Source organism: Apteryx rowi, unplaced genomic scaffold, assembly GCF_003343035.1.
Source record: "Apteryx rowi isolate R43461 unplaced genomic scaffold, aptRow1 scaffold_140, whole genome shotgun sequence".
Taxonomy (NCBI): Eukaryota; Metazoa; Chordata; class Aves; order Apterygiformes; family Apterygidae; genus Apteryx; species Apteryx rowi.
In genome coordinates, this window is record NW_020447642.1 from 705,313 (window position 1) to 732,470 (window position 27,158).

Sequence of the window (27,158 nt, forward strand, 5' to 3'; positions counted from 1 at the left end):
CTCACCTCCTGAGCAAAATTTCTGCGTTTTAGGGGTAGGACTTAGCTCTGGCGAAGTGAAAGGTGACCGTGGAGATGCTGCCTGGCCTCAGCCAGGATTCCTGTCGCATTTGCTGTGAGATTGCCCCTCAGGTTTTAAGTATGCCTTGCATACCGAGGCAGGTACATTTTAAAAGAAAGATGCGATCTGTCAAGGCATGGGTACAAATGCAGAATATTAAATATTTGAAAATAATTACCCTTTTATTTTTACAAGCACAGCAATTAAGGTGACAACGACAGAAGCGCTGTCAGCAGACTGTGAAGAATCAGCCATTCTGCTTTAAATATTACGGTATGATTGGCCTGCACGCATATATACAGTGCGCATGCGTATGTGTGTGTGTATATGTATAAATATATACATGCATATATACACACAGTGCTTTCAGGTGTTAAAACGAGTAGTGAATGAGGGTTTCGTGACAGGACTTTTTATGGCACATGGACCCGGCTTTCTGGCAGGGATATGGGTGGGCTGGAGTGGGGACAGCAAGGAATTGGGTGGTTTGGTTCAGGTGATCTCAGAAAATCACTTTATTTTTTCCCCACTAGGTGGCAGTAAAATAAAGTCACTGTGTTCTTTGTGGCAGGCTCTGCCCTGTTCCCGAGACGTTTGGAAACCAGGCATTTGTCTGAGTAACAGTCTTTGGTAGAGAGCGTTTGCCAGAGGGGAAAAAAGTGATACTCTGGTAAAAAGCATCAACAGCTTGCATTTAAAAAAAAAAATCATAAATATCTCTTCCAGTCATGGGTAACATAAAGAAAAACTGGGGAGTAAGACCCACTTCTCGGGGATATTTGACCGTGGTTGCTGTTCTGGCTGTGGATGGCCACTGCAGGCAGTTTATAGATCAGGATTGCCTTTCACTCCACACCTCTTAAGGACTCTCAAGACATATTGGATTTCTCAGGCTTTATAGCAGTTTCTTTCTGAAGTCCTGACCAGCAGTTCCTTCTGTATTGGTTAACTGTACTAGCTCTGAGGGTGAAAACAGTTAGGATTACTGTTTAAACAGAAAGGGAAAAATAGATCTTTGTCTTCTGTGCGGGAAGAGTCAGTTCAGCCGACTCCTGTAAAGGAGAAACCCCTCAGTAAATCCTGACATTGGGCATGGTCAAAGGAAGGTTTCAGTAAACGAATGGAGCATGTATTATCTAGGTTTCCTAAAGGCAGTGGTGGGGGGCAGCGAATATGTGGGTGCATGTATAAAAACTGTGCTCATATATAAACTTATTTCTGAAGGAGGACAGTTTGAAAGAATCGGATGTATAGGTATCTAACTTCATTCTTCGTAGGATGGGAGAATTATGGAGAAAAAGCTATATGTGTCTGGAAAAATTCTTCTGGATGCCAAAGTTGTTTCAGAGCTGGGTTATTCGCTATCCTGCATCTTGTATTGAGAGACAGGTGAAGGCTCTTTCCTCCCCTCCTCCCATCTCTTTCAGTGCTCCGGATTCTAGGGGAGAGAGAGAAAATGTGCCCTGGATAACCATGTTGGATTAGAGAGCATCGGAGTATTTATATGGCAGTCATGAAAGTAGATCCTTGTGGGATCTACTTATCTCTCCTCCCGCAAGGAGCATGGGTAGGCACTACAGTTCCACCAAGATCCATCATGCTGCAGAAGCAGTTCTGCTAGTATTTGGCCCAAAGTGGAAAACCGACATAAAAGATGAATGAACTGAGCCTGCAATATTTTTGAAAAATATCTGTAATCAGGTGAGCATTGATTTTGCTGTCTACTGATGTACACTTCTCTTTAGATCCTAGCAAGTGGTGATATTGCAGCCTTAAGAGCACTCCAAGTTTGAACGGTTGTTACAGTGAAAATGTGTATACTGACTGACTGGTGGGCAGGGAGGCATGACAGAAAAAGGGTTACACATTGATTACCCAGGGAAGTCTGCGAACTGTTTGTACATTTCTGATGAAAGATTAGCAAATAAAACAAATCAGGCTGTGGTCAAGGAAGTGAACTCTGGTGCTTTGGGGCTTTTTATAACGAAATCTTGTGCCAGTTATGATATTATCAAAGAACTTTTTTATTGCTCAGAGTCAGAATTCAACCTTTGTTTCAAACTGTACAGAAAAATATTACAAAGATTGTAGTAATATCATACTTCACACTCTAGTTAGTCTTTAAATCCATGGATTTTAAAGCTCCTCTGAAGCGAGATTGTACTAGAAATGCAATATACGTAACTTTACTAAAGTGGCTAGGTTTGTGTACAGTGCTCCTTTATTAATTACATGTCATTATACCATGACTATTATACAGATGGATCAATTTGGTTTTGCTACTGTTTATTACAGTTTATTAACATAGATGACATGGTATGCTAGAATGTATATATATTACTTGCTAAAACTAAGCAAGGTGAATTTTCTTTAACATAATTAGCATGAATACAAAAACTTGCAAATTCTTACCCTCCTGGTGTTTTATCTTCTAAAAATGTTTGTTTCAGTGTGGTTAACTTGGTTTGCAGTCTTTTACCAAAAGCTAGCTAAATAGGTATTTTAAATGGTGTTTATTTACAGGTTCTGAACAAGATAAAAGATACCAAATGGAAAGAAGTTTAGTTTCGTGCAGTTTAGCCTTTGTATGAATTCTCTTATGTAGAGAGATACCCATTACCTCTTCAGTACAACTGTAAAATGGAAATGTGGAGCCTTCCAACAGTTGTTCACTGTACATCAGATAATCTACAGTTCGCTATTTAATTTTAGTGAACTCAGACTCTGAAAGATGAAATTTCTTTCCAAGTCAGAGGAGATCCAGAGATGGATTACTGTGCAGATAACTGAGCAATATGAGTTCTAGTTATTGTTAATTTTTTGGCTGCTAGTGGGAAGATGGGCCCTGTTAGAAGTGAACTCATTATGAGAGGCTCACTAACATGATAAAGTCAGTACTCTATTTGCACAGAGTGATATCTCTAATTGCTCGGGCCTTTTTATGGTTTGTGTCTGCTTGAGTTAGATTTCTTTTGTGTAGATAAAAAGGCTTCTGTAAGAAATCACCTCCGTGCTACAGCACTGTCAGTCTGGAGGGCATCTCCAATGAGATTAATGATGTCTGCCTTAATATAAGAAAACTTTGCATAAATGAGATTACAGTTTCTGCTGAAACCTGCCAACTCTTATTCATTTGCTGTAAATATTATCTTTAATTAAAAGTTTTAAGGTATCTTGTTCCTGAACTAATGAGATCTACAGTGATTTCCCTTAGGAATTAATTTACCTTCTTAATTCTTATTCATTTTGGTGATATGACTATTTAAATCTGATTCAGACTTCAGAGCTTTGTTGAACATATTCATTTAGAACAAAAGGTCATTTTGCCATATTGACATCTTGTTGGTATTTATAATTCTCTGTTCTCTCTCTGTTTCGTAGATGTTTGTTTAGGTTTCTGCCCAAAACATTTTCTGCTAACATTTCTGTTCATCTTAACTCTTCATGCTCAGTAGCTCTTTTTCATAGCTATTTCACATTGGCTTATGTTTTCTATTCCATGCAGAGTACAAATCAATTATAGTGAAGCTGAAAAAAGATCTTGATTGTGCTCAAATTATTTAGAATTGCAGAGCTATGTAAAATATACTAAAATATCTGAAAAACATATGGTGCAATTACTGAGAAATACAGAAATATTTCTGACTGTGTATCTGCATAGTCATCACCTACTGTTTTTCTGCAAGGATTATTTTTAACCAGTGGGGATGCTTAACACTTGGAAGTGAAAATTGGATTACTGCATAGATGTTTACATAGGCAAGGTTCCAGCCAGCAACTGGTTTGTGAGAATGAAAGCCAAAAATCATTCTGAGTATTCACCAAAGAACAATATTGCTAGCTAGATTTTTTTAATATATATAGTTATTATAACTACATTACAAGGTTCTCTTGTTTTAAAAATAAATACATATCAACAATAAAAATAAAGAAATATCAACAGTTCTGTCACAACTACAATATAGTACAGTATATAGTAGTTTTGCATGCCCAGATCCTCAGGCCAAAGTTATGGTCACTTCCTTGCATTCTCTGTGTGCACACTGCTGCATTCTGATATGTCTGTCTTTGTAATTCGGCATGCTGTTCAGCACAGACACACAAACACTTCATGATGCTTCTTTTTTAAAGATATTTTAAATTCTTTTATCTCATAGAAGAAACACTAAGATAAATTGATGATGAAAACACTGTGAATATAGTTTTTCTTCACAGGAGTCCAGTGCAGTCTTTTTTTTTCTTTCTTTCTTTTCAGTATATGGAAGCTTTATACTCTTGAAATTTGTGCTCTGCTGAGCCTCGGAAGGAGGAAATACTGAAACGTCTTAACAAAGTCCATTCTGTACTCAAGAAACTTTTTACCAGCTTACATTATTTTAAAACTTTGGCAAGGTTTGTTTGGAAGGTCTGTCAACTCTGTATTTTCTAATGTACCCTCAAACTATTGTAGTTTATTCATATTTTATTTTCATATAATGAATGTTTTGTCCTGTTTTGCTGCTGAAGTTCAGATTCAGCCTTCATTCTGCCTTACTCTGTGCAAATTGCCTGTTGATGTCAGGAACAATTTTCAGTGAAAAGTCTGTTGCAGGGTATGACCATTTCTAACTCATCAAAGCTGAGCTCATACTGTCTGGCACTGCTTTCAGATTATATTGGTTATCAGAGCACTTTCCAGGTTTGCATACACAAAGAAGATACCAAGAAAAAAAACCCTACTCCTTCGTTCATTAGCAGAAGGAGACTTTTCTATTGAAATCGAATCTGAATCATGAGACAACCTCTCGGTCTCTTCGTTTATGCAAAGATGCCGGGTCTGACACTGATGAAACTTCAGCTGGTTTAAAAGTGGGGTAACCCTAATGAAGTAAATGAAAAAAGACAGATGTAAAACTATCTGGAAATGTAAACCAAACTTCTTTCTGAGTGCTTTTGCTTAAATATAAAATACCCCTTCAGAAGTGCATTGTCAGCCTTAAGTGGATAAATTGAGCCATATTTTATGCCAAATATAAATTGGGGAATATAATTCCTGCTATTTATAGGAGCTAGTTTTTGTCTTCTACTGTTATCCCCAAATCTTTCATTTTCTCCCACCCAAGAATTTGTGATAGAAAACATTTCTGGGTATAGTATAGACTCTGTATATAATTGGGAAATATCCTTAAAAGCTACTGTTTGTTGCTGAAGTTGATTTAAAAAAAAAAAAATTACTAAGTATTTTACATATACTACAGTAGAAACTCATGCATCCAGGAAATTCCAAACCTTGTACTTTTAACACTGGTAAGTAAGAAATGTGCTTTGTTGCATCTACATAACATGCATTGGGACTAGCTATATATAGAATTGTCACTGACTTCTACAAGTTCTTGATAACCTTCCATTTATAACTTACTTGCAGACCAGCTTCCTCCCATCACACATGAATTATACATGAATAATGTATAAACTAATAAATTATGCTTGCATGCTGTTATCAGGGCAACAAATACCATTTAGACTGCAATAGAGAGCACCAGGTTGTGTCAATTATATTTGAAGTCTTCCATATCTGTACGACTTCAACCATGTAAAAGAATGAGGTTTTTGTTTTTCTTTGAGACAGACTCTCAATTAAAAGAATTGGTGAAATACACTCTGCTAGATTCACAGAAACATGAGAGATTTCTTCCTTTTTAAAATCAGTGCTTTTCATCTACTTCATTTAATAGCTGTTTACAAAATATAAGAAATGTAGGAATTGCCAGATTGTATTAGCCTATGAGGTCTGTCTGATGTTCAGTGTCTTATTTACAAGTTACCAGTTCTAGACCTTTTATAAGAAACTACTAGAAAGTACACAATAGCTGTACGTGACACAGTCTGCCCTTAGAATATCTTATCATTGTAACAAAAATTCATTTCCAAGACCTGCAGGATACATTTTTATTTCTTTCTAAAAGTATTTGGATGTTATTTTTCAAATATAAATATACAATAAATCCATTTAAGAGTTGCTAAGTTTTTAGCTTTGATTACATCTTGTGGCAATGAATTCCAGAGCTTAATTTTTCATTAAGTGAAACAGCATTTCTTTTAATCAGTCCTAATTTTGCTACATTTCCTTTTGTCCTCCGTTTTTGTTTAGTAGGGCGAAAACAGAGGCATATAAACAAATACATTCTTATTCTTAAAAAAAAAAAAAAAAATTCTGATCCCTGGAGGAGTGTTTATCATCGATTCCAATGAGACTAGGATTTGAGCCAAAATTAGTATTTGTTTAAATGGTCTCTGTTGCCATTGTGTATGGTAGTTATTGATTTATAAAAATTTTGGCAGCAGATGTTTAAGTATTAGGGAGCAGAGGGATTTTGTTTATGAATTACTTCAGCAATTTGCAGCTATCACATCTTGCCATTCCCAATGGCCAAAGGGTCAATTGACCAAAAAATAAATGTTGAAGATGCTGAACTTGAACAGTCTTCTTTGAGTTGACATATTTGTTTCTTAAATCTTGGCAACTTTTCTTCTCCTTGGCACTGGGAGGGAGAGAAAAATGCTGCCCAAGCATGCTCTGGTATTGGCACCACGGCATCCACAGATTCTTTTCCGAACACTGGGGCAAAGCTGCTTGGCGCTTGCTGAGACGTTTCTGTCAGTAATGCATGTGGCGAACAGCAGTATGCGCAAGAGGTGACACAGAGTCCTCTACAAACCTCTGCACCAGAATAACAGAACTTACTCGACAGGGCCGCATGTTAGCGGGGCATTTCTCTTAGAACCAGGCGGAGATATGAACAAACTGCTGGCGCTGGGAACAAGGGCAGCAAATACATTCCTGGTGCAAACTCTTTATTAGGTTAATTGTAAAGATTGCCAGAATTGAGCTGTGAATTTGGCCATGGCCTCAAGCTGTAAAATCAGACCAACAAAAGTGCAAAATGTATAGCAAGACACACCCCAGGGGCTATCAATCAGACAGGTAACAAGAGTTACTTGATTCACCTACTGCCTACAAGGGCCAATTTCCATAGGAATCCAAAAAATAAGGTCTTTCCAGCTTCAGAGGCTGGTGGTTTGCACCAGTTGAAGCAAAATTTTTTCACCATCTAAAATGTGATCATGGTTCAGGTGTTTGTTCTTGAACTTTGAATAGATCGAAGTAATTTGAAAGGTCTTACCTGCTTTACATTATTTGTCTCTAAAACTGAAAAAAAATCTTGCTAGTTTAGCAGGCAATATTAAAGTCATATTTAAGTAAGGCTTGTAAAAAAGTATGTTAAATGCACAGGTTATCATAACGTCAAGTTTGTACAGCTCAGAAATGATCACAGTATATGACTAGTTTCACAGGTAAGGCAACACGTAATTGTCAAGAATAGTTTTCGTTTGTTCACTCAAAGAAATAATCTCAGCTTTTATTACCTTTGTTGCAGCCTCCAACTTCCAAAAGCGTAGGAAAATTTCTAGTTCTGTTCAAACTATTGAGAACCAGCACAGTGTATTAAAAATTGGCCATTTTTCTGAACTGTTTTGGAGAAACTGGTAATAGATTACTTGGGTGCACTGATCAGTTCTGTGCTGTATATTTCCATGTACTAGAGAGCAATGTCAGAATCAAGGTTGAAGGTAATTTGAGAGGACTTGGACAATCAGTTCTCAATTCCCAGTCAGTTTTGTAAGGATCAGCAGTTCCTATTTAAATTTAAAATGTATTGGCGTAAATGAGGTATCCTTACTTTCTTACATTTTTACAGTTAAGTTCTTTTACAGGTAGGTTTAAAGATGCAATTTTTTTTAGCATTAGTGGCCTTTTGACAGTGCTGTTAAAAAGCTGATTGCATTCCATCTGTAACATCAGTCCAATGCAGAGTATTTTGCAAAGACAGTTTATTATAAATTGTTCATAAATGTCAGATAAAAGCAGGATTCCACTATAAGCAACTAGAGGTAGACATGTGATAACACCATTTATATTAATTTTTTATTTAAATATATAATCAATTCAGATAGTCACAGAACTCTAACTTGTATGACTAATGAAATAAAATGGCAATAATTTATATGAAAGATACTCAGAAACTCACTGAAAAGGTATCCAGAAATGCAATTCAACATTTTTAGAAATGATAGGTATATTTAGTTGCCATTAATAACATTTTAATAATAATTAATGACATTCATTAATGTCTTCTTTTCAGAACTATAACATGAAGATGCAGAAGTTGCCAGCAGCCAATGTGAACACCTACAGCTTCCAAAGAAAGGTGACAGTCCTTCCCAGCAGTCAAGGTCCAGAAACTGGCTGTTAGCAATGTTCACTCGTTGCGATTTTGGTGAGCAAGGGGCAGCACAGCTTTCAATCAATGCTTTATACAAACAAGGGAGGGGAAGACAGTACATTCTTTTTTTATTTGTTTTTTTTAATGTCCCTCAGGGATTGCACCAAATTTAAGATAAATGCTTAGATTTGACCTTTTTGATTAATATTTTTTATCCATAACGATTTAGATTCTAAGGCAACAGGCCTTACAGAAAGCTGCTTTTTCATGCTACCCTAACTTCATCTCTGATTAAAAAGTAGAAAGGCAATTTCTGTTTTCATGCATCTCTCTTCTACAGCCTTCCGTTTTTAGACTGCCACTGAGGTTTACTATTACAACTGCTTTGGGATTAGAGAGACATCTAGTGGGAATGAGATTTTTACATTGGCAACTCGACAACCACAAGATGACAACTTTGGAAACTACGGGCTGTTCAAAATGGTACGTTCAAAATTGGTGCCAGAGGGCTGAGAATTTTCTTATCTCATTACTGTTCCCCTCAGCCATGAAGCTCTATTCCATATTGTTTTTCTAAAGAAGCAAAAACTATAGTCAAGTAGTGATTTTGATTATCATATGAGTTTAAGTTGAAATTCTTACTAGAGTAAGAATTTTCAAATAGTGAGGCATGCCTAACTGATGGAATGGAGCATAATTAGAAGCGAAGCACAGCCTTATGCTAGTTTTAGCCGCTAAACCCCATCCTTCCTTTCTGGGCTGGGCTTCAGTTCCTGTTTCCTCCCAGAAAGAGTAAAAGTATCATGTCACATCTCCTCATCCTGGAGTGGCAATTCCAGCGTGACTCAGTGTCTAAGTCTTGCCCCCCAGTGTCATATAATCTGGCCTGGCCACTGCTGCTCTTTTTTTCTCCAGGCCTCAGCGAAGGAGGGAGACAAGAAGGGGAAGGAATAGAGTCAGGAAAAAGAAATTAGGAAATGCTGCACTAAGATAAAAATAAGAATGATGAATATTTTAAATAAGCAGAATTCTGCTGTGGAGAATTCTGCTTCCTGTCATACTTGCTATAAGATTTTTCCCCCCTCTTTCCAGCAGGAGAATATACTGCAGTAGGGAATAGTTCACAGGTTTGTGAGGCCGAGGAAGAAACATACCTCTTTGGTATATGTTCAATATAGGCTGACCTTAGTTTGGAGCTTAGGCGATACAGACGTAATGCCCATTTGTCATTAGTGCTGTTTCCCTTCCTTCTGGAGTAATAATACTTCTAGTATTACTTTTTATTATTGCTGCAAGTTGAAGGAGTCACAGAAGCACAGTGCTGCGTCATAGGTGGATTAAGTTATGGGTTCAAGCTGATCTCTTTTGAAACAGGTTTTTAGAGTTCAAGGATCTCCACTAAAAATAACTTGCCTCTTGTAACTTGACAAATGGAAAATTGTAATCAATGAGAAGGTTGGTTTTGGGTTACTGATGGAAAAATGGCCTTCAAGATCATTCAGTCCTAGCTCATATCTGAGACGTTTAAGCAGAAGTAGCAAAATTTGATCTACTCCTGACTGGCAGTGTTTTCTGAGATATCATTATTTTACTGGCACAAATCTTTCTAAATTATTGTAACAATAATCATAACTGAAACAGAGCTAATTTTCAAGCAGTTATCCTAATAAAAAAATAATTATGCGGATGCCAGATGATTCAAGATATCAGAAAAGAATAGTGGACATTTTACCTAAAAGTTATCAAATCAAGATCAGCCTGGTTTGATTTTAATTGATGATGGCTGTTCAGTAGGCTAAGTGAAATGAGTTTGCTAATGTAATTTCTAAGGGTAGAGGTCTTTGCTGACTACCACAAGTCTGAATGGATCAAGTTACAGCATTATCCTTTCACTCCTACACACAATTCATCTAGGTCAGATTTAAGGTAGTTTGGTATTATGAGGAACTTTGTGTTACTGCTTATCATGTCAGAGACACACCGTCAGAAGTCCCGAATGACAAAACACTATTGCAGCTCTAACAGCCTTAAAACTGCACACCACACTTAACAGTCCTATGTTTTAGTTGGGTAACAAACAACTATTTCTTTCCTTTTCCTAATCAGGATCCATTAACTTTCACTAGAAGCACTGAAAAAAGTGGAACATATGACAAAAATAAATAAACATAAACATAAATAAACAGGCAAGAGTCCTAAATACTAATGGTTTACATCAGAAGACCTTAGAAGAAGAGCTTCTAAGAAAGTACAATTATTACAGAAAGATATGACTCTGTTTTGGAATTAGGAAAAGCATGCAGTTAAGAGTCAGCAATACATTTTCCCAGGTTAATGGTGATTAATTTGTAATCATTGATATGAGTTTCATGTCCATGCTAAGATATAGTTAATGGCATTTGTATTTGGCTCTCTAGTTAGGTAACACATTTGTCTTTTCCTCCCGGAAAAATGCCCATATATGGAGCTTGTGGACAACACACACATTTGGATAGGTATGCATTCTATTAACCCATTTAAAATGTGCCCAAGTCTTGTAAAATAATTTTAATCAGTAAGTTTTTCAAGATTCTTCTTATTCTTGCATAGCTGGTTATAGAATGAAGTTTATTTCTGGTGTTGCTGCCTACTTACCTATTTCATTTCCAGGACTCAAATTTATCTGCTTACCTTTAACAGGAAAATGAATAATTTATTTTAATCATTCATAAGACACTGTTCAAGTAAAGGCAAAATAAGGAAAGAGAGAATTTACACAACTTCAATCAAGAGTAGTATAAAACTGTAGTCTAAAAATTAACAATGATGACCCTATACGGACTGGCCTTATACAAACTTTGTTCGACTATACAGGAGCAAACTCAGTGGAACAGCTTCTCTTTTTGCTTAAAAGTTTAAGCTGTAGAATCATAGTGGTAGAAGGTTCTCAAAATGGCAAGCACTGCAGAACACTGATCCTACACCCTTAAGATAGGGCTCAACATCAGAAAGCGCCGAGCTTCAGCGCAAATGAATCTTGCACAAGACCATTAACATTACAAGGATTGGTGGTCTGAATATTCAGCTTAGCCATACGCAACAAGGGGTCCAGCACAATTAGATTAAATCTCTCACAACATACAACATTTGGCCTTGCTAAGATTGTCAGAGCCTGCTCCGCATGACCTCTACCTCAATTACACAGACTTAAGCATCACTGACCTGGTTAGGGAAGCGTCTTTAAAAATCTATATTGTATGAATTTGCAGGTTTGTGTTATATAACGAGAAGGATGGTATATTTTCTAATTTGTAACAGATAGTATCTAGTAGGAAACAGGGTACCCACTCCTGACCATTCTTTCTTCTCCCCACGCCAGTAGTATCATAAACTTCAAGTATGTGTAATGAATGTTCAAAGTAAGAGTTGGGATAGGATGATAGAATATAAACCCTAAAACAGAAAAAGTGGCTTCTTAAATGAATTATTTCCACATACACACTGGGGAAATAAACAAGTTACATATTTCATTAAAACTACAGAATTCTGAATAATTCTTTCATTGGTTATTCTGATTGCTAATCTACAAATGGAACTATAAAAATCAGTATGACAATGATTTGCTCTATGTCTCAAATTGTTTGGAATATTTCACTACAGGACGTTGTATTTAACTTTTCTGTTTATTTCAGATGATCTAAATGCTATTTCCATTTTCTGTTCAGATCTTGCTCACAATTCTCCTCCAGCATGGACTTGCTGGACAAATATTTTTATGGCTAGATAAGCAATAGTAGGTACATCCTGTTGTCACCACTGACTCTCACTTCTTTATAACAGACTGGTTTATTTTTAAATATTTTATAGGATTGCAGATTACATAAAATAAATTGTTTTGCACAAAATAAAAATACTAAAATTATCTGACATAGTGTTTGAAAAAGAGGAATTTAATCCTGCACTTTATATGGGGATCAAACAGTTTTTATTTGCTATGAAAGATACATAGAAGGAGATTAGAAAACAGGACAATGCCAAATGGTTACCTTTTGAAAATGCTGAAATAAAACATCTTTTTTCCTTTTAGTTGCAGACAAGATAGTCTTGAAACATAAACACCTATTTTAGAGCAGGACCCAGTAAAACTAACACTGTAAAGAAAAAGTAAACTTGCATTCCAGCATATTTTTAATACGTTTTCCTTTCACATCATTAATCTAAGCAGTAAGATGACCATTTAAAGTGTATTTCCAGAATCCTCCACCCTCCATTTTTTTTCACTACAAATCTGAGAACAAGGAAAAGTAACATTAAAAAAAAACCTTATGAATTTCTTCATTCAGACAGAAAGCTGATGCATGTCATTTCCAATGAGATACATCCAGAACTGTGAGACTTATTTTAATCTTCCACTGATGTTACAGTTTTCCCACAGATTTGCCAGATACCTCAGAAGAAATACTTGGGGTTTTTTTTTTTTGGATGGTGTCTGGTATTTAGTTGGATAGTGGGCAGATTTTTTTTTTAATATACTAATTGGTGTGCACGAGAGAAACTGGATGGTAGCCCAAATATGACTAATCTCATTCTTTTAAAGTCACATTTTGACAAATGGAAACATCATATACTAAAAACAGTCACTCTGTCCAGAAATAGGTATGCCCCTAGTCTTGTTCAATAAAGGTCCCTACCAATACTCACAATAATATTTATATCGCCATTAAGAGTTACTAGTTTTCCAGAATATTCATCATTTTAATGTTCTTAAAACTACCTAGGAAATACTGAAACCTGCTGAAAACCTATACAAATTTGTTTAAAAGGATAACATGATTTTTAATTACATCTGCTGAATCTCTAGTATCCTAACAGTAGAATGTAGATGTTTGAGCAAATTTAAAACAAAGGTTTCTTTCTACTCAAGGCCAAAGTGAGGATCCAGGACAAGTTTGGAGCAGGCAGATGAATGCAGCAGTTTAGAATATCCCCTCAGCAAGGAGAAAAATGAAGGAAGAAAAGAGAACAGCAATATAATTTGCCCTGAATCCTTCCTCAGCTGCAAAAGATCTAATGGCCCAGGGTGGTATCATCTGCACTCCTGTTCCAGCACTGGTAAATCTGAACTTTCTTGGACAGTCTTACTTTTTCACTTATCTGTCTACATGGATATATATTTTTTTGATGGGGCTGTCAAGGCTTTTGCACACAAGAGAAATTCAGTACAAAAAAAGCAAATTACACTGCCATGATAGCCTTCCCTTCCATAGCAGGTAGTTTAGCGATACAAGTAACCCAGCAATGAATTAGGAAAAAAAATTGAGGATAAAACATTTTTGTTTATTCAGATGAAATACTTATTCTCTGTACAACTCACTGAGTATTAAAATCCCCTGAAAAGAGAAAAATAAATTTAATGGTAGGATTTCTTGGCATCACAGAGAGTTTCTGTAGGATGTTCACAGCAGTTCACTCAGGCCACTGGACTGCCCATGAGCCTTTCCTGCCGAAGTGCAATCAGCCTCTGAAACCACTTTTCTTCTGCTTCTGCCTTCTCGATAAACAGCTGTCGGGAGAGTGGGGAGGAGAAAAGTAGGCACAACTCCATTAACTTTATCTGGATTTGTTATAATCTCATGAAATATGTGTCAACTATTTCAATGCTAAGAAAAGCACAGCCGCATAAGGGTGTTAAAACAAAAAGCTGATATAAATACAGCAGTAAAGGTTGAGACTTTAATCATTTGAAAGTCAAGAAACTGTAACTTAAGTCTCCTACTGAAACAGCAAGTTTGTCATATTACGCAGGTCTTCCATCTTCAGTAGCCATATTCATTATTCAAAACTTATATTAGTTTACTGTAAGTCATTTTACCATGCTAATTAAAAAAAAAAACTACTGTGAATACTCTTTATTTCCAATTAAATGTCCACAAAGGAATTTGCATAAGTTTAACTACATTGATTTAAAAATCACGTCTTTAAAAAGCCTGTCATATAGTTAAAGGTTTAGAATTTGGTAAAGTATGGTTAAGTTCTGAGTCCTCCATCAGCTTTCAAACAACACAAACCAAAAGCATTTTTCCTTGAACTTTTTTAAAATTTCCCTGCATTAAATTAGTATGCTACTTCATTCTAAAATGTGTATGTAACTCTAAAACGACATCACTTTTTAACAGAGCTTAATGTTTTGACTGGATAAAAGAATAGGATTGTATATTTTTTCTCATTTTACATTGTATAACTAGAAATAGAACTTAGAAACAAAAAAGTTTATCCTGTGGTTTACAATGATCAAACAACTTCTCAGCATAATTTCTCCTATGAAAATCCTAAAGCAATTCATCCTGGTTTTCACTACTGGGTTTTCCCATCTAATTTTGCTAAACTGCTAAGTAATTGCTTTGCATTTCTGTTCTACAGCATTTGTTTTATTCTCCAGGTCATGTGACTGATCCAGGAGCAAAGCTTCAGCAGAAATATCAGCAGAAAAAGTTTAATTAAAAAAAAGGAAAGAAAAAAAAAAGATTTTTCACTCACGTTCATTTGGCTTTTAGCCAAAAGGCTGGTAAACCTCTTCTTTTGTAATTTCTCTCTTTTGGATTATGCAAGGGGTGTGATCCTTTTTGAGCCAGTGAGAAGCTCATTAGTAAATAGTCTTCAGATCACAGATTATTTGATAAGCAACACAGCAAAAATAAGCTTTCATTCAGTGGACTGTTTTTTTCTAATGATAAAGTAAATAACAACACACTTACATTTGGATGTGCTAAGGAATTATCATCTTGATATTTGATAGCAGTAGGAATGTTGGCAGCTGCTGTTTCTTTTTCAGTAGCAGGTGCATCAACAGTTCCCGCTCCTACAGTTACAGGTTCGTATTTTAGTTCAGTAGGTTCTGTTGACTAAAAAGAAAGAAATACAGCTGGGTATTACTGTGCGTTAACACGGCTGCTCCTTGGGCTCCGAGACATGGCAGTACCTTAACTCGGTGTTAGCCTTCTTCGCATTGCGGCATATGCCCACTGAAGGCTCCTTGTGTAAATACTCCTCCGAACGCTTAGCGGGAACTGCCTGGACACAGACTGATGCCCAGGCTAAACATACACAGAGAAGCAGACGGCATTGCCAAAGGGAGCAAAGGGAGCAAACAGAGCAATCTGCAGCCTTGCAAAACTGTAGCTTTGGTTTTTGGATTGCTTTCTTAAGAAGCTGCATGAACTTCCTGAAGACTTCTGAAAAGACAGTAATGTGTATGTTCTTGGGGAAACATAACAGGGATGATTTAAAACATTTCCCTGTCAATTGGAAAAAACAAACCAAAGCTTTGCTTGCATTCTTCCAAAGACAAAAGTGTCTGGGTTCTCTTAGAAGTCTCAGTGGCCAAAATACAGATGATACAGATAAAATTTTGAAACCTGGATGCCTGAAGTTAGTTTCGTGGAAAGCTGTCTGAAAACCACGCCATTTATTTCAGTGAGTAAATATGGCTTTAAAGTCTGGCTTCAGTTAAGCAGAATTAAAAATCCTGATCTCTACTTTTAATTACAATGTAAATGTATGATTACCTTTGCATTTTAATTATTCTGCTTTCCCTTAAAAACACTTCATGATTTTATATGATTTTAAAAGAATCTTAAACAATCTGAATTGCCAAACGTGGTTAGAACATACTGTCAAAGCAGTTGATTTTGTTGAAATTTCTCACACATCTAAACACGTTCTTCCTTGACCACCACATCAAGCATTTCGGAGAATCGTTGTCTGAACGCTGACTCCAACAGGGGGATTTAGAACTGTCGACACTGATGCTTTCATCAGTGGCAACTATACTAATAGTGCATCTTCCACCTGACTTTGAAAGGATTATGCACAAAGAAAGGATATCGAAAACTTACCTTTTTGACTTCTTTACTTGATCTGAATGTCTGTGGAACAAAGGAGTCACTTTCAATAGCTTCAATTTCTTTTACTCGTTTGACTTGCTCTACTAGGGTGGCTTGGTCTACAAAAAGAAGGTGTAATGTCAGTATACATTAGTGTAAGCCTATGATAAATGCTATGTCTAAGCAATACCTTGAATATATTTTACAACTTAGGAACCATATAGCAGAAAAAAAAATTGTAATGCAAGTTAAAATACTCTGTTACAGCTTCTTAAAACAAGCTAAGTGATTAGTTCTGTATTAACAGTTACATCATGAAATGAATTTGGCAAAAAACTTAGAATTTTCTGAATTATATTTTTTGTATTATACTTGGTAATAAAACATCCGTAAGGTATAGATACTGTATGTTGTGTGCCAATATGTTTCTTAGGTGACTAAATGGAGAAAGCTATGGGAATTGCAGCTGTTATAATCAAACGCGCAACATTGCTTCTTTATTGTATTCTGAGGTCTTAGATAATGTGTGCATATTTCACAAGATACCCGTGTAGCCCAGGATGAGATTTTATGTTGAGGAAAAGAATGTAGCTCCAGGTGATGTTTTAGTGAAAAAGAGCAGTTAAGTAAAACTTAGTAAAAGTGACATTAAACACAACTCGGGTATTGTCAGGTATGTTTTGTAAGTTTATTTCATCGTTCAATGGGATGATCTTCTGGACAGATTAGACTGGTAGGAAACCAAACGTTCTTCATAATGTAAGATTCTAAATAGCCTAGCAGAAATTCACACTTTTTATCGAGTTACTGATGAATGATGGTGAAGTTTCATATTATAGCTAAGTTGATCTACTAGCCAGCAGTGCCAAAGGGATGGTCCAGCTTCTCCTCTCTCTCCCATGCCTGTCATGCAGTCCGGCTTTACTCCTTTCGGCAAAAGCTGGTGATTAAATCGGCTTACTTGTAACACGAAACCTCATACTTACGCCACAGTTCAACAAAACAGTAAATCATCTCTGAAATTCTGCTGCCAGACTTCCAGTGCTGCATCGACATGATGCGCAGCGCTGATCTGTATGAACTCTCTTCTGGTTCAAATTTGTTTTTAAACCGTTTTGTACTGGCAGAGCAGATATCGTATGTCTGCACCATCTAAAGTTCAGAGATCAGATGCTGTCTATTGTCCAACAGCTTTCAGTAAAAACTCTGATTATTGTTCTGGATAATTGAAAGAAAGTGCATATATGTCTGCCTCTGCCTTACGTAGATCAGTTCTGTATGGCTGAGCGATCTGCTAGTGTGGAGACCAGTTTATTAGTCACAGAACCTTAAGCTATAGAGTAAAAAGGAGATTGCCAAGAAAATGGGGAAAAAGCAGTGTAGGATAAAACAGGGCTATTTGTTCAGATACCTGAAGTTTGATGGAAAATTTCATAAATAGATGAGTAATTTTAACAGTAATTTAGCAGTAATTTAAACAAATTTTAAAAAAGTATTTGTAGAGTGTGTGTGTGTATAAAACATTAAATTTCTTGTTCTAAAGAAATCAAAGAATATTTAAAATCAGGAAAAGAGCTTGCAGACCAAAACAGTTTGCAGAATTATTCAGAAACTCGGGAGTACCAAATTCTGTGTATACAAAATTCTAAATCTAGATGCATGTAGATATACACATATGCTGCAAAATGCTTTTAATTTTGCCTGAGAAAAAATGAATGTAATTTACAGCTTTCTAGAATGACTAACCACTGAAAACTCATTTCGGACTTTTAATGACAACTAAGTGGAGCTTCAGATGAGCACACAAACTCATGACAGCTCTGAAATATTCCTGGAATGGACATGCCGACACGAATTTAACAAGCCCTTATTCAAAATCCCGGGTAAAACGGGTTGTTCATTATAGTACATTTGATAAAAAAGTACTTGCTTTACTGCCTGTTTCATTTTCTGCATCTTCAGATTCCCAGCTCAGTTAATCTTCCTCACCTGCTGTATCTAACGGCAGTGACCGGCAAACCTGGGATTTCTACCTCATTCTTCCGACTCTGTGCTTTCCTTTACAATTGTAACCCCCTTCTCCCCCATCTCATTTCCTTCTGAATGCCGCTTGTTTTACACACGGGTACGCTGGGGCCGACGTGAAATGCTGGAGGCGCCGTGTGAGAGAGTAGGAGACGGAAAATAGATAAGGGAGACGAGGCGGGGAGAAAGAAATGCAACTTTCAGGCAGCAAACAAGAAGATACCTTGCTGGTTAAAAATAATTTGAGAGTACAGTTTAGCCTGTATGGATGTGAAGAACTGAAAAATCAGGGACATGCCAACTATTTTTGAATATGTTGAATGCGTGTAAAGTCAAATACACTGACTGCCGAGTCTGGATAACTACTTAAAGCACTGTAACTGCTTCGGATAAAGAATCGCGCGACATTTTAGTAATTTCACTGAGGCTGAGCGTGGGGTTTGTACCACTGTAGGAAATACGCAGGAAGCCGAGCGATACCCCCCCTCCCCGAGGGAAGAACGCCCGTCTACGGGCCGCAGCGGTGCAAGGTACCGTCGGTTAAAAAGGGGACGCCGGAGCGAGCGGTGATAACGGGGAGGGACGTGGTCCCGGGGCCCGGAGCCGGGCTCCCCGCGGCCTCAGCCCGGCGGGGGACAGCGCCCAAGTACCCATCTCGGCCCGATCCTTCGGGATTTAGAGGGAAAAAATCCCTCGCTGACAATTCAGCGTGTGGTCAACAGCTCTGCTGGATCGCTGCGAAAGACTCCTGGCTTTCAGGAGGTTCTGTCCCGAAAGCAGCCCCCGGGAAGAGCCCCTGGGAAGCAGGAAAACACATATAGCTCATCACGGGCCGAGCCCTCGGGGACCTCTGCTCCGCGGGCGAATACAGGAACGAAAGCGCCCTGGGTAGTCACGGAATTAAAGCTAGACACCAGAGAAAGGCAGCTGAATGTAGATTTAAAACCAGCTGCTCAGCTCTTATTACCTGTTGTAAGCTCCCAGCCTGCTACAGGATTTTACGTGAATCACACGCAAGCCTATAGGAATGACAAATCATTAAGAGAGACGAAAATCACTGAATGTTTTTAGAATTACATCAGTGACATTAACTTGGGGAAAATGGACTGGAGGAAGCATAACCCATTAGCGCATGGTATTTTTGACAAACACATTATTGGTAGATAAAATGACTTCCATATGTTGTTTGTCAGATGTCAGTAGAAAGGATATGTATTTCATAGTAAAATCAAAAATAATGGAGTCAGAAAGCTAAGAGGCTACAGACAAAAAAAAAATCAATACTAACTCATTGCACAGCAAGTCTTTTCACTGTGTTACAGCGAAAAAAATAAACTTAATACTGTATTAGGGCTTGTTGAGGCCTTTTCTTTTTTCTTTTTTCTTTTTTTTTTTTTATAAATAGGCTATCCTATCTGCAGTAAAAATTACGGTTAAACTGATTTTTCCGAGATATTTTCTGCTGACAATAAAGCGTGAAAAGCGGAGGGCCGGACCGAGGGGCAGGAGCAGGAGCAGGAGCAGGAGCAGGAGCGGCCCCGGCCCCGGCCCCGGCCCCGGCCGCGGCGCCCGCGGTCGCCAGGGGGCGCTGCGCCCCCGGGGAAGGCGCCGCGGGGCGGGGGCGGGGGGGGTGCGCACACATCCGCGCACATATATATATATATATATATATATATATTTATTTATTTATAAGCTCTGCGTACAAGGTTCCGTGTGCTTGCTCGTTAGCGACACGGCTGTTGATGGCTCCTGCTAGGAATTTACTGAAATGAAACGTTAAACGACTAACGTCGTCTCGTGGACGACCCCTTAAACGGGCTCAAATCAAAGAAACGTCTATTTTGAGCATTCTCCCTGTAATCCTCAGGTGTGAATTTACAGTGGCAACCGGATTCGCTGCTAATCTGTAAACCCGACGATGAAAATGAACCAGGCCCTTTAACTAAGGGAGCTTTTCTTCAAGCATCTCTAACTGAAGAGTCACATCCATGAAATAAAAAACCTAAAACACTCCTCAGAATTTATCTTGCTTCACATTTCACTAATTATTTTACATTTAAAACAATATAATTGGTCAACTTAATTGACCCATTTAACGTATTACACATTTTAAATAATATGCTCTGAAATACTTGCAGAAAAGTTTCTATTTTTTCTGCTCCTTTGCTTATGAGTTGAGAATTAAAAGAAGAAAAAGCAGATCGATACCAGACTAAATAAACCAAGGAAAGAAGGAAGCATCTCCCCCTTCTTCCAGGTTCACTTACAGCTGCTTAGGCGGTACCGGTAACAACTGTAGACTTTTCCAACATACTGTAATTTTCACATGCACAGCGCTTTTTCATTGCTTGTTGGCTTTTCCTTGGCTGCGCAAACCAGCATATTCAAAGAAACGTGACGTTTTAATCTAGACGATTTGGAGCAGGAGAGACAAAAAACGACACGGTGTTGGGACGTTTTTGTCTTTCACAGCGAATAACACCGAAGTATTTTTACTAAATAAAACAACGGCATAGCAGCCTGCGAGAAAATCCGGCAGGACCGGGGGGATTTCTCCTTCCCAGGTGTCTCCGGCGGGCTGAAGGGATGGAGGCGGCTGGCCTCCCCCGGCCCTCCCGGCTCCGCCAGAGCGGCGCAGGGGCCGAGGGGAGCGCGGGGCCGGTGGTGAGCGCCTGCTCCCGCCTCGTCCCCCGCGCCACCTCCAGCACGGGAAACGGCAGCTTGAAGTCGCGACGAAACCGGCTCGCCGCCTCTAGCGCTTCCAGATCTCCTCAGATACAATAAACTGCCCAATAAAGCGCCACTGGAACAATTCCCCGTTCCTATCTGTTAAGGTTTCCAAGTAAAGAAGGAACTTTTCCCACCCAAATTTGCAGAAACTAGGAAGCAGACTCCAAAACGAGCAACTGTGGCCCAAGAAAGTTCTTACTGTCGATTCCTATTCTTCAACTTCAGCTTATAAAGAATCTAATATTTACAGTTTATTCTTATAATAAACTATAACCTAGCCTTCGTATATTTTTAAGTAAGTCTAGACACTAACACCTTTTACTTTAAAAATAATCAAAATATCAGGGATAAAACCCCAAGAACCCGAACAAGAGACACCACGGGAAACTTCACGAAGGGAGTTTTGAAATTCAGGCACATGCGGACGGGGAACGTTCGGGTCTGTCCCGTAGGCGCCCGCGAGACCCGCACGCAAGCTGACGTCCCCGCCGCCGCTTTCGCAGGCGCGCTGGCTCGTACGTCCCCGCCGTTTCGGATACTTTAAAAAAATACTCCGGGAAAAGGTCAAAGGCGGCTAATAAAGCGGTAGGAAACAACCCCAAAACGCTTAAAACTGTTGAATGTTTTCCTTGTCTTAATAGAGAGGGGAAAAGAGACCCCAGGTGACGAGGGCAGAGCAGAGGCTCCGGCTTTGGAGCCGGCAGCCCCGGAGGAGGTTGGTGGCCCCGGAGGAGGCCGGTGGCCCCGGAGGAGGCCGGTGGCCGGGGGGGGGCCGGTGGCCGCCAGCGCAGGCAGCGCGGGGCGCACCGCATTTGTCACTGCGGCTAATGTCGGAGCTACGCAGCAGCTCTTTTCTCAGCACACAAAAGCAAGATATGTAATTCAATGCTCAATTTACCCTTGTCTCGTAGGAGATTTTTCCCCGCTAATTGATAGAAATTAAGCCATTAATCAAGCCACTAGCCATCATTCAAACCGGGGAAGATGAATACAAACTTTCATCATAACCACCTTCCCCATTTTAGTGTTCATTAGCATTAATTTTTAATGCAATTATGCTATTCTTTTACGCTGAGCTCATAAATTACTGCTCTTTTGTTGCTCGCTGGCCTTGTAAAATCCAAGGTAATGCTTTGTGCTCTGATCTTAAAGGCAATTACTGGGTTCTTCTATCTTTTATATATCTGCATCCCAAATAACCTCTATATTGTATGTACAGACTGATGAGTGTATATATTACATATGTGTATAATATATAACAATTTGTCCATATTAAACTTGGACACGTATCTATTATACACATTCACATAAATAAAAGTATTTCCATGCCTAGCTACACCCAGTTAGGTGCAGGGATGCAACGGCGCAGGAACAAGGAACCAAAGTCCTCCCGTACGAGAACGGAGCGGTGTCACGCCATGGACACTCGGGAGGAGACGGGTGCATAAAACCCAACGGTGAAGACGACACCGGCGCGGGGGCGACACGGGATGCGGGGGCGAGGGCCCCTTCCCGCGCGGGGAGCACGACGGCGCGGCGGCAGCTCCACGAGCGCCGAGTCTTTCGTACGGACCCTTCTTTGACAGCTGAGGACGGCGATGGCCCCTGCCCAGCGATCAGCTCTCTACGGCACGTTAAATATAGCACTCGGTCACATCACCAGAGCCATGCAGGGCATGCAACGGCATTTACTGCACGTGCATTCCCAGTTCTGGGGTATTATACGTTGACACATGGTGCCGTTACGAGGCTTAGGGCCGATAAACAGTAACTTGCGTGTTTTTATCTCAGTCCATGCAGTGATTCTCCATAACACGTCAGGAGAAACGCGCGGGAGCTGGAACCCCTTCTGGTGACCCTCAAACACCAAACATGATTGAAGTGGCTAAATGAAAAATGAAACGTAGATTAGCAAAATCGTTGGGTTTTTTGGTTTTGGGTTTTCTTTTTATTACTTTTTCCAGTTCTTCACTAGGCCAGATCTTTAGCTGGCACATGAAATATTACAATTTATTCCAGCTAACATCTGCCCAGCGCCAATAAAATACATATATTTAAAATCACATTTCAACCAGACCTTAGCCAGCACAAACAAGAAAGTTCTCAGTGAAGCCTGAACCTCATCCCACAACTCCTCCTGCTCTCTCCAGTAAATCCTCATCTGAAACGCGGTAGCTTTGCACGCGAGATCGGCACAACCGCCGCAATCAACGTCCACGACACGGAGGTCCGGACGTGAACACGGACGCGACTGCCAGGTGGAAACTGCAGCCAACCCGAATTTCACAGGAATTTGTTTCGCCGTTCGGACCCTCCCGCTTGTCCCCCGTCTATCCACCGCCCTGATGGGGCTCGCAGCAGAGTTTCTCGAAGCCAAGCCAAGCAAGCCGGCAGCAAGGAAGGGGTCTCCGAGCGGGCTCCGGCCGCGCGCCCCGGCCGAAGGCGACACCAGAACTGCGCAGGCTTCTCCAGCCGTTTCTCTCTAATGCGTGGCAGACGACGCATCAGAGTGTGAGATACCAAAGATACGTTAGCCAGACTTTGGGAGACGCCTTGCACAGCCAGTGATTAACTTAAACCCATACCGATGCACCTCGCAGGCCGTCCGTCGCCCAGGGCTTTCTTTTAGCAGATGCTAAGCTGCCGGGCAGCAATCCTTGCAGCAGGGATCACCTCGCCCGTCCTGCTGCGAGACCCCGACCAAGGTTGCCTGCGAGTCTGCCAAGCCTGAAACACCCGGGTTGAAGTCGCCCATGCCCGGACCGCGCTTCGGCTCCCGCATGGTCTTGCCCAGCTGCTCCAGCCGCTCACGGAGATCCGGTTACGCTGCCTTGCTTTGCCCGGGCTAATAACATCGGCCAGCTCGATTTTAAAAATTCAATTACTGCGAATTCACTTTACCAGTGAAAATCCACCTTCGTTTGGTCAAACCGTAACACCTGAAAACACACCCCCTTGGCTCCCGCTTTATCAGGGTTTGTGATTTTTAGCGCAGCCCCCCGCCAGCGCCGTCCGCGCTCCGGCTCTGCCCAAGCCACCGTGCCCGCCGCCGCACGGGCCGGGACGCGCAGCCCGCCCGGAAGCGAAACCCCCCGGGGCTTCCTTGAAGGCCCCGGAGCAGCCCCCGAGGAAATGCAAAACGCTGCTTCTAAAACAGGGTTTGACTAGCTACGGTGAAGCATGGATCTGCAGAGCGAATAACGGGGATGCAAAATAATTCGTGCTTCCTATTAACCAAAGACTGTCCAACTAAAGGAATAGCGACCGAGGCAGAGATCCTGCGGAAAACTTGCAATCACGTTCCCCCCCCCCAAAAAAAAGCTTAATTCTGTTTTTTTCCCCTAACTTCCAAGGGTTTGATTTGTTCCAGTGCGTGCTGCCGCCCGCGGCCCCCGTCGCCTCACAGCCTAACGGGAGGAGCGTGCCGACGGCTGCCGGCCGGCCCGGAGGCGCTGGAGGGCCCATCCAAGACATTAAAAAAGAAACCTCCCCTAGGGATCGGGGCTTGATGCCGGTGGCGGCGGCACCCGGCTCCTTCGCTCCGCGCTGCCCAGCCCTGTTCGCACCCGTTGCATCCGCCGGCTTAATGCGTTTTTTCAGGGATTTCTCGCATTTCAGCACTGCTTTTCCATTCATCTCCACTTCTCCCCTTGTAATTTTTTTTTCTGCTATGTTAAATATATTTTTGTTTCAAACACGAAAGGAACCGATGATGGGGAGGCAAACGCGATGTTGTGTTTCATTACTGGAGGGAGCCTACGCGTGAGGTGGTTTTACTGTCAGAAAGCAGGTCTGGGAATTTTGCCATGTTAAATCACAGGACCACAGAACCAGGAGTGGGGTAATTCCTTAATGCTTCAACGCGAAGGAAAGAAAACATAACTCAATTAAAATATATGCTTTGGGGAATTTTCTGGCACTCTGTATACCTGGGAAAACTGCCACCTACCCTGACCTTGCTGTTATAATTGCCTATGTCATCTTTAAATGTCATTAAATAGTCTGTATTTCACTCATCCTACATATTCACTGAGCGTGTGCGTTTTTTTCTTTTACCTTCTCTACCGACCTTTGTTCAGTGGACAAAAATACTCAATAAAATGAATGACACAATTTTCTTGCAACTACTTTTGAGAATAGTAATGTAGATTTAAAAATTGTATCTAGCAAACATTTAGATGCTTGATGCTTTGGCCATAAGTCTTTCCTTTGAATTCAGCGTGATGACTTATGCATGAACCTAACCAAATGCATATGTTTCTGCAGGATTACGGCCGACATCAAAAAGATGGGACTTTTCTAGCTGCAAACAATGAATTAATTTAAAATCCATAGAACCGTTTTTTATGTAAGCTGAGCAAGGTACCAAACTTCTTCTCTAAGTACCCTGTTTAGCACAATGCCGTACATAAAATTAGACTAGTTATAACATCCTTACTGATGAATTGACGCTTTTTAACTATTTCGTAGCGCTTCCCTAAGAAGCGCGTTCCTTAAAACTAAATAGCTAAAAGAGCCGACTGATCTTAAACGATATACAGCTTTCAAGAAACGCCTCTTTAGCATACCGATAGTTTTTCAACCGTAATTTTTCGCGAACGTCGAGAGCGCGAAGCGCAGCCCGGCCAGGACCAGGGCAGAAGCTGCTGAGACCCGTCTCCACCGCGCTGGGAGATGCCGGCAGCGGCCGCGTGCCGCGCTGCTGATTACTCGCTCGGTGTAATTCAATAGCTACATCGAATGCATTGCATAGCACATGCCTAAGTGAAAATTATCTTTAAAGGGAGGTTTTTCCCCTCAGCGTGGCCCCGAGCAGGTTCAAGCTCATGCGGAGGCCGGGCTGGCGGGGCAGGTGGGTCCCCGACGCGAGGCAGGCAGCCGGCGCCCAGCGTCTCCGAGGGCGTTTGCCAGCGGATCACAAATTCCCTATTTCAGACACCCCAAAACACGGACTGGAAAACAACGATCCTGCGTTTATAGCCCCTAAGTCAATTATTTTCAGAATCTCGTAGTTTGCTAATCATACACTGTTTTAAGCTAAAAAAGCAAATACAGTGTGCCTTTCCGGAATGAGAGAGGTGCCACGTTCCTGGGTCACCTCCGACTTCATCGCTCCGAGACCAAACCGCCCCCAAGAAGGCCGGGTTTCGCATCCAAAACAGCCGCGGAAGTGAAAGTCCACTACAAACGCACCAAGCCCTTATGAAAGTGTTTCTGGCAGCGATCACGTAATAGTTTTTGACTGCATTGATTCCTCGCTGGCAATGCTCAGCTCAGCCTTGCAAATGCATCAGCGGTGTAATGAGGAGCTATTAAGTCCATCGATTTTCTGATTTCAATTGATAGCTAACAGGCCAAAGCTACACATCAATATTTGCGTAACTAATACCCCAGAGCTAACAATTTTGACAAATGAAAACCTCAATAGACCAAACAGTGCAAATTAATGGAAATTTAAAGACCAAACCTCAGAATTTAAGTGAAATACTTAGCGAATGAATAAATAAGCCTCAGATTTCTGGAGAATTCTGTTTTTTTGTTATAGAGGAAAAAATAAATAAATAGACCATCACCGAAGTGTATTATTCCACAGCACGGCAAACTGGAGCGTTCACCAGTAGAGGAACTGCAACCTTGAGTTGTTGGTTCTTAAAAAATGACTTTTTCAACATTAACCTTGTTGGATAATTTGCTAAATCAAGAAAAAAATACATGCTCACCATGACAGCATATACGCTTCTCCAAATAGCAAATTTTTGTATATTATTATCAACTGCAAAGCAGTGTCTCCCCCTGCCAGAGGCTTCTTTTTTAATTTATTTTCTATTTTTTTTTTAGTAAAATTGCATGAATCTCAAAAGGAAACAGTAAAAATGGAGATTTATAGCATTCCCCTGCATAGGATGGATTTTCGTGTCTCGGTGGTTGATAAGCCGAAGGAGTGACACGGCAGAGGGGGACGAGGACTACGCGGGAAGGCTGGAAAGGGGCCGTGCACAGAGCTCGGCGCCCCGGCACGACGCTGGGGTCCAGCACCGTCTCCTCCGCGGCGAGCACGACGCGACAGGTTCGCAGGGAAACGCGCCTCCCGCGAGCCCCGCGCCGAGAGGACGTGAATCCAAAACCCAAAATAAGCCCATCCCTTCCACTGCCCTTTGCAGGTCCCGTTTCCTGCACCTCCACCCATCCTCTTGGTGTGCAGTCCAAGCTGCTCACG

General features: G+C 40.4%; 1 protein-coding gene across 3 annotated transcripts in view; it reads right to left on the reverse strand.

Annotated features, from left to right (window-relative positions):
* Positions 1–13,619: 13,619 nt before the first annotated feature.
* RSRC1 (arginine and serine rich coiled-coil 1) overlaps positions 13,620–27,158 on the reverse strand; it is a 169,819-nt gene continuing 156,280 nt past the window's right edge. For all 3 annotated transcript variants that reach the window (XM_026057809.1, XM_026057810.1, XM_026057808.1), the window contains 3 exons: positions 16,199–16,305; positions 15,059–15,205; positions 13,620–13,866 (listed from right to left, as the gene is read on the reverse strand). In XM_026057809.1, the coding sequence (XP_025913594.1) occupies positions 13,774–13,866; positions 15,059–15,205; positions 16,199–16,305 (347 nt within the window). In that variant the 3' untranslated portion in view covers positions 13,620–13,773. The remainder of the gene's footprint in view (positions 13,867–15,058; positions 15,206–16,198; positions 16,306–27,158) is intronic.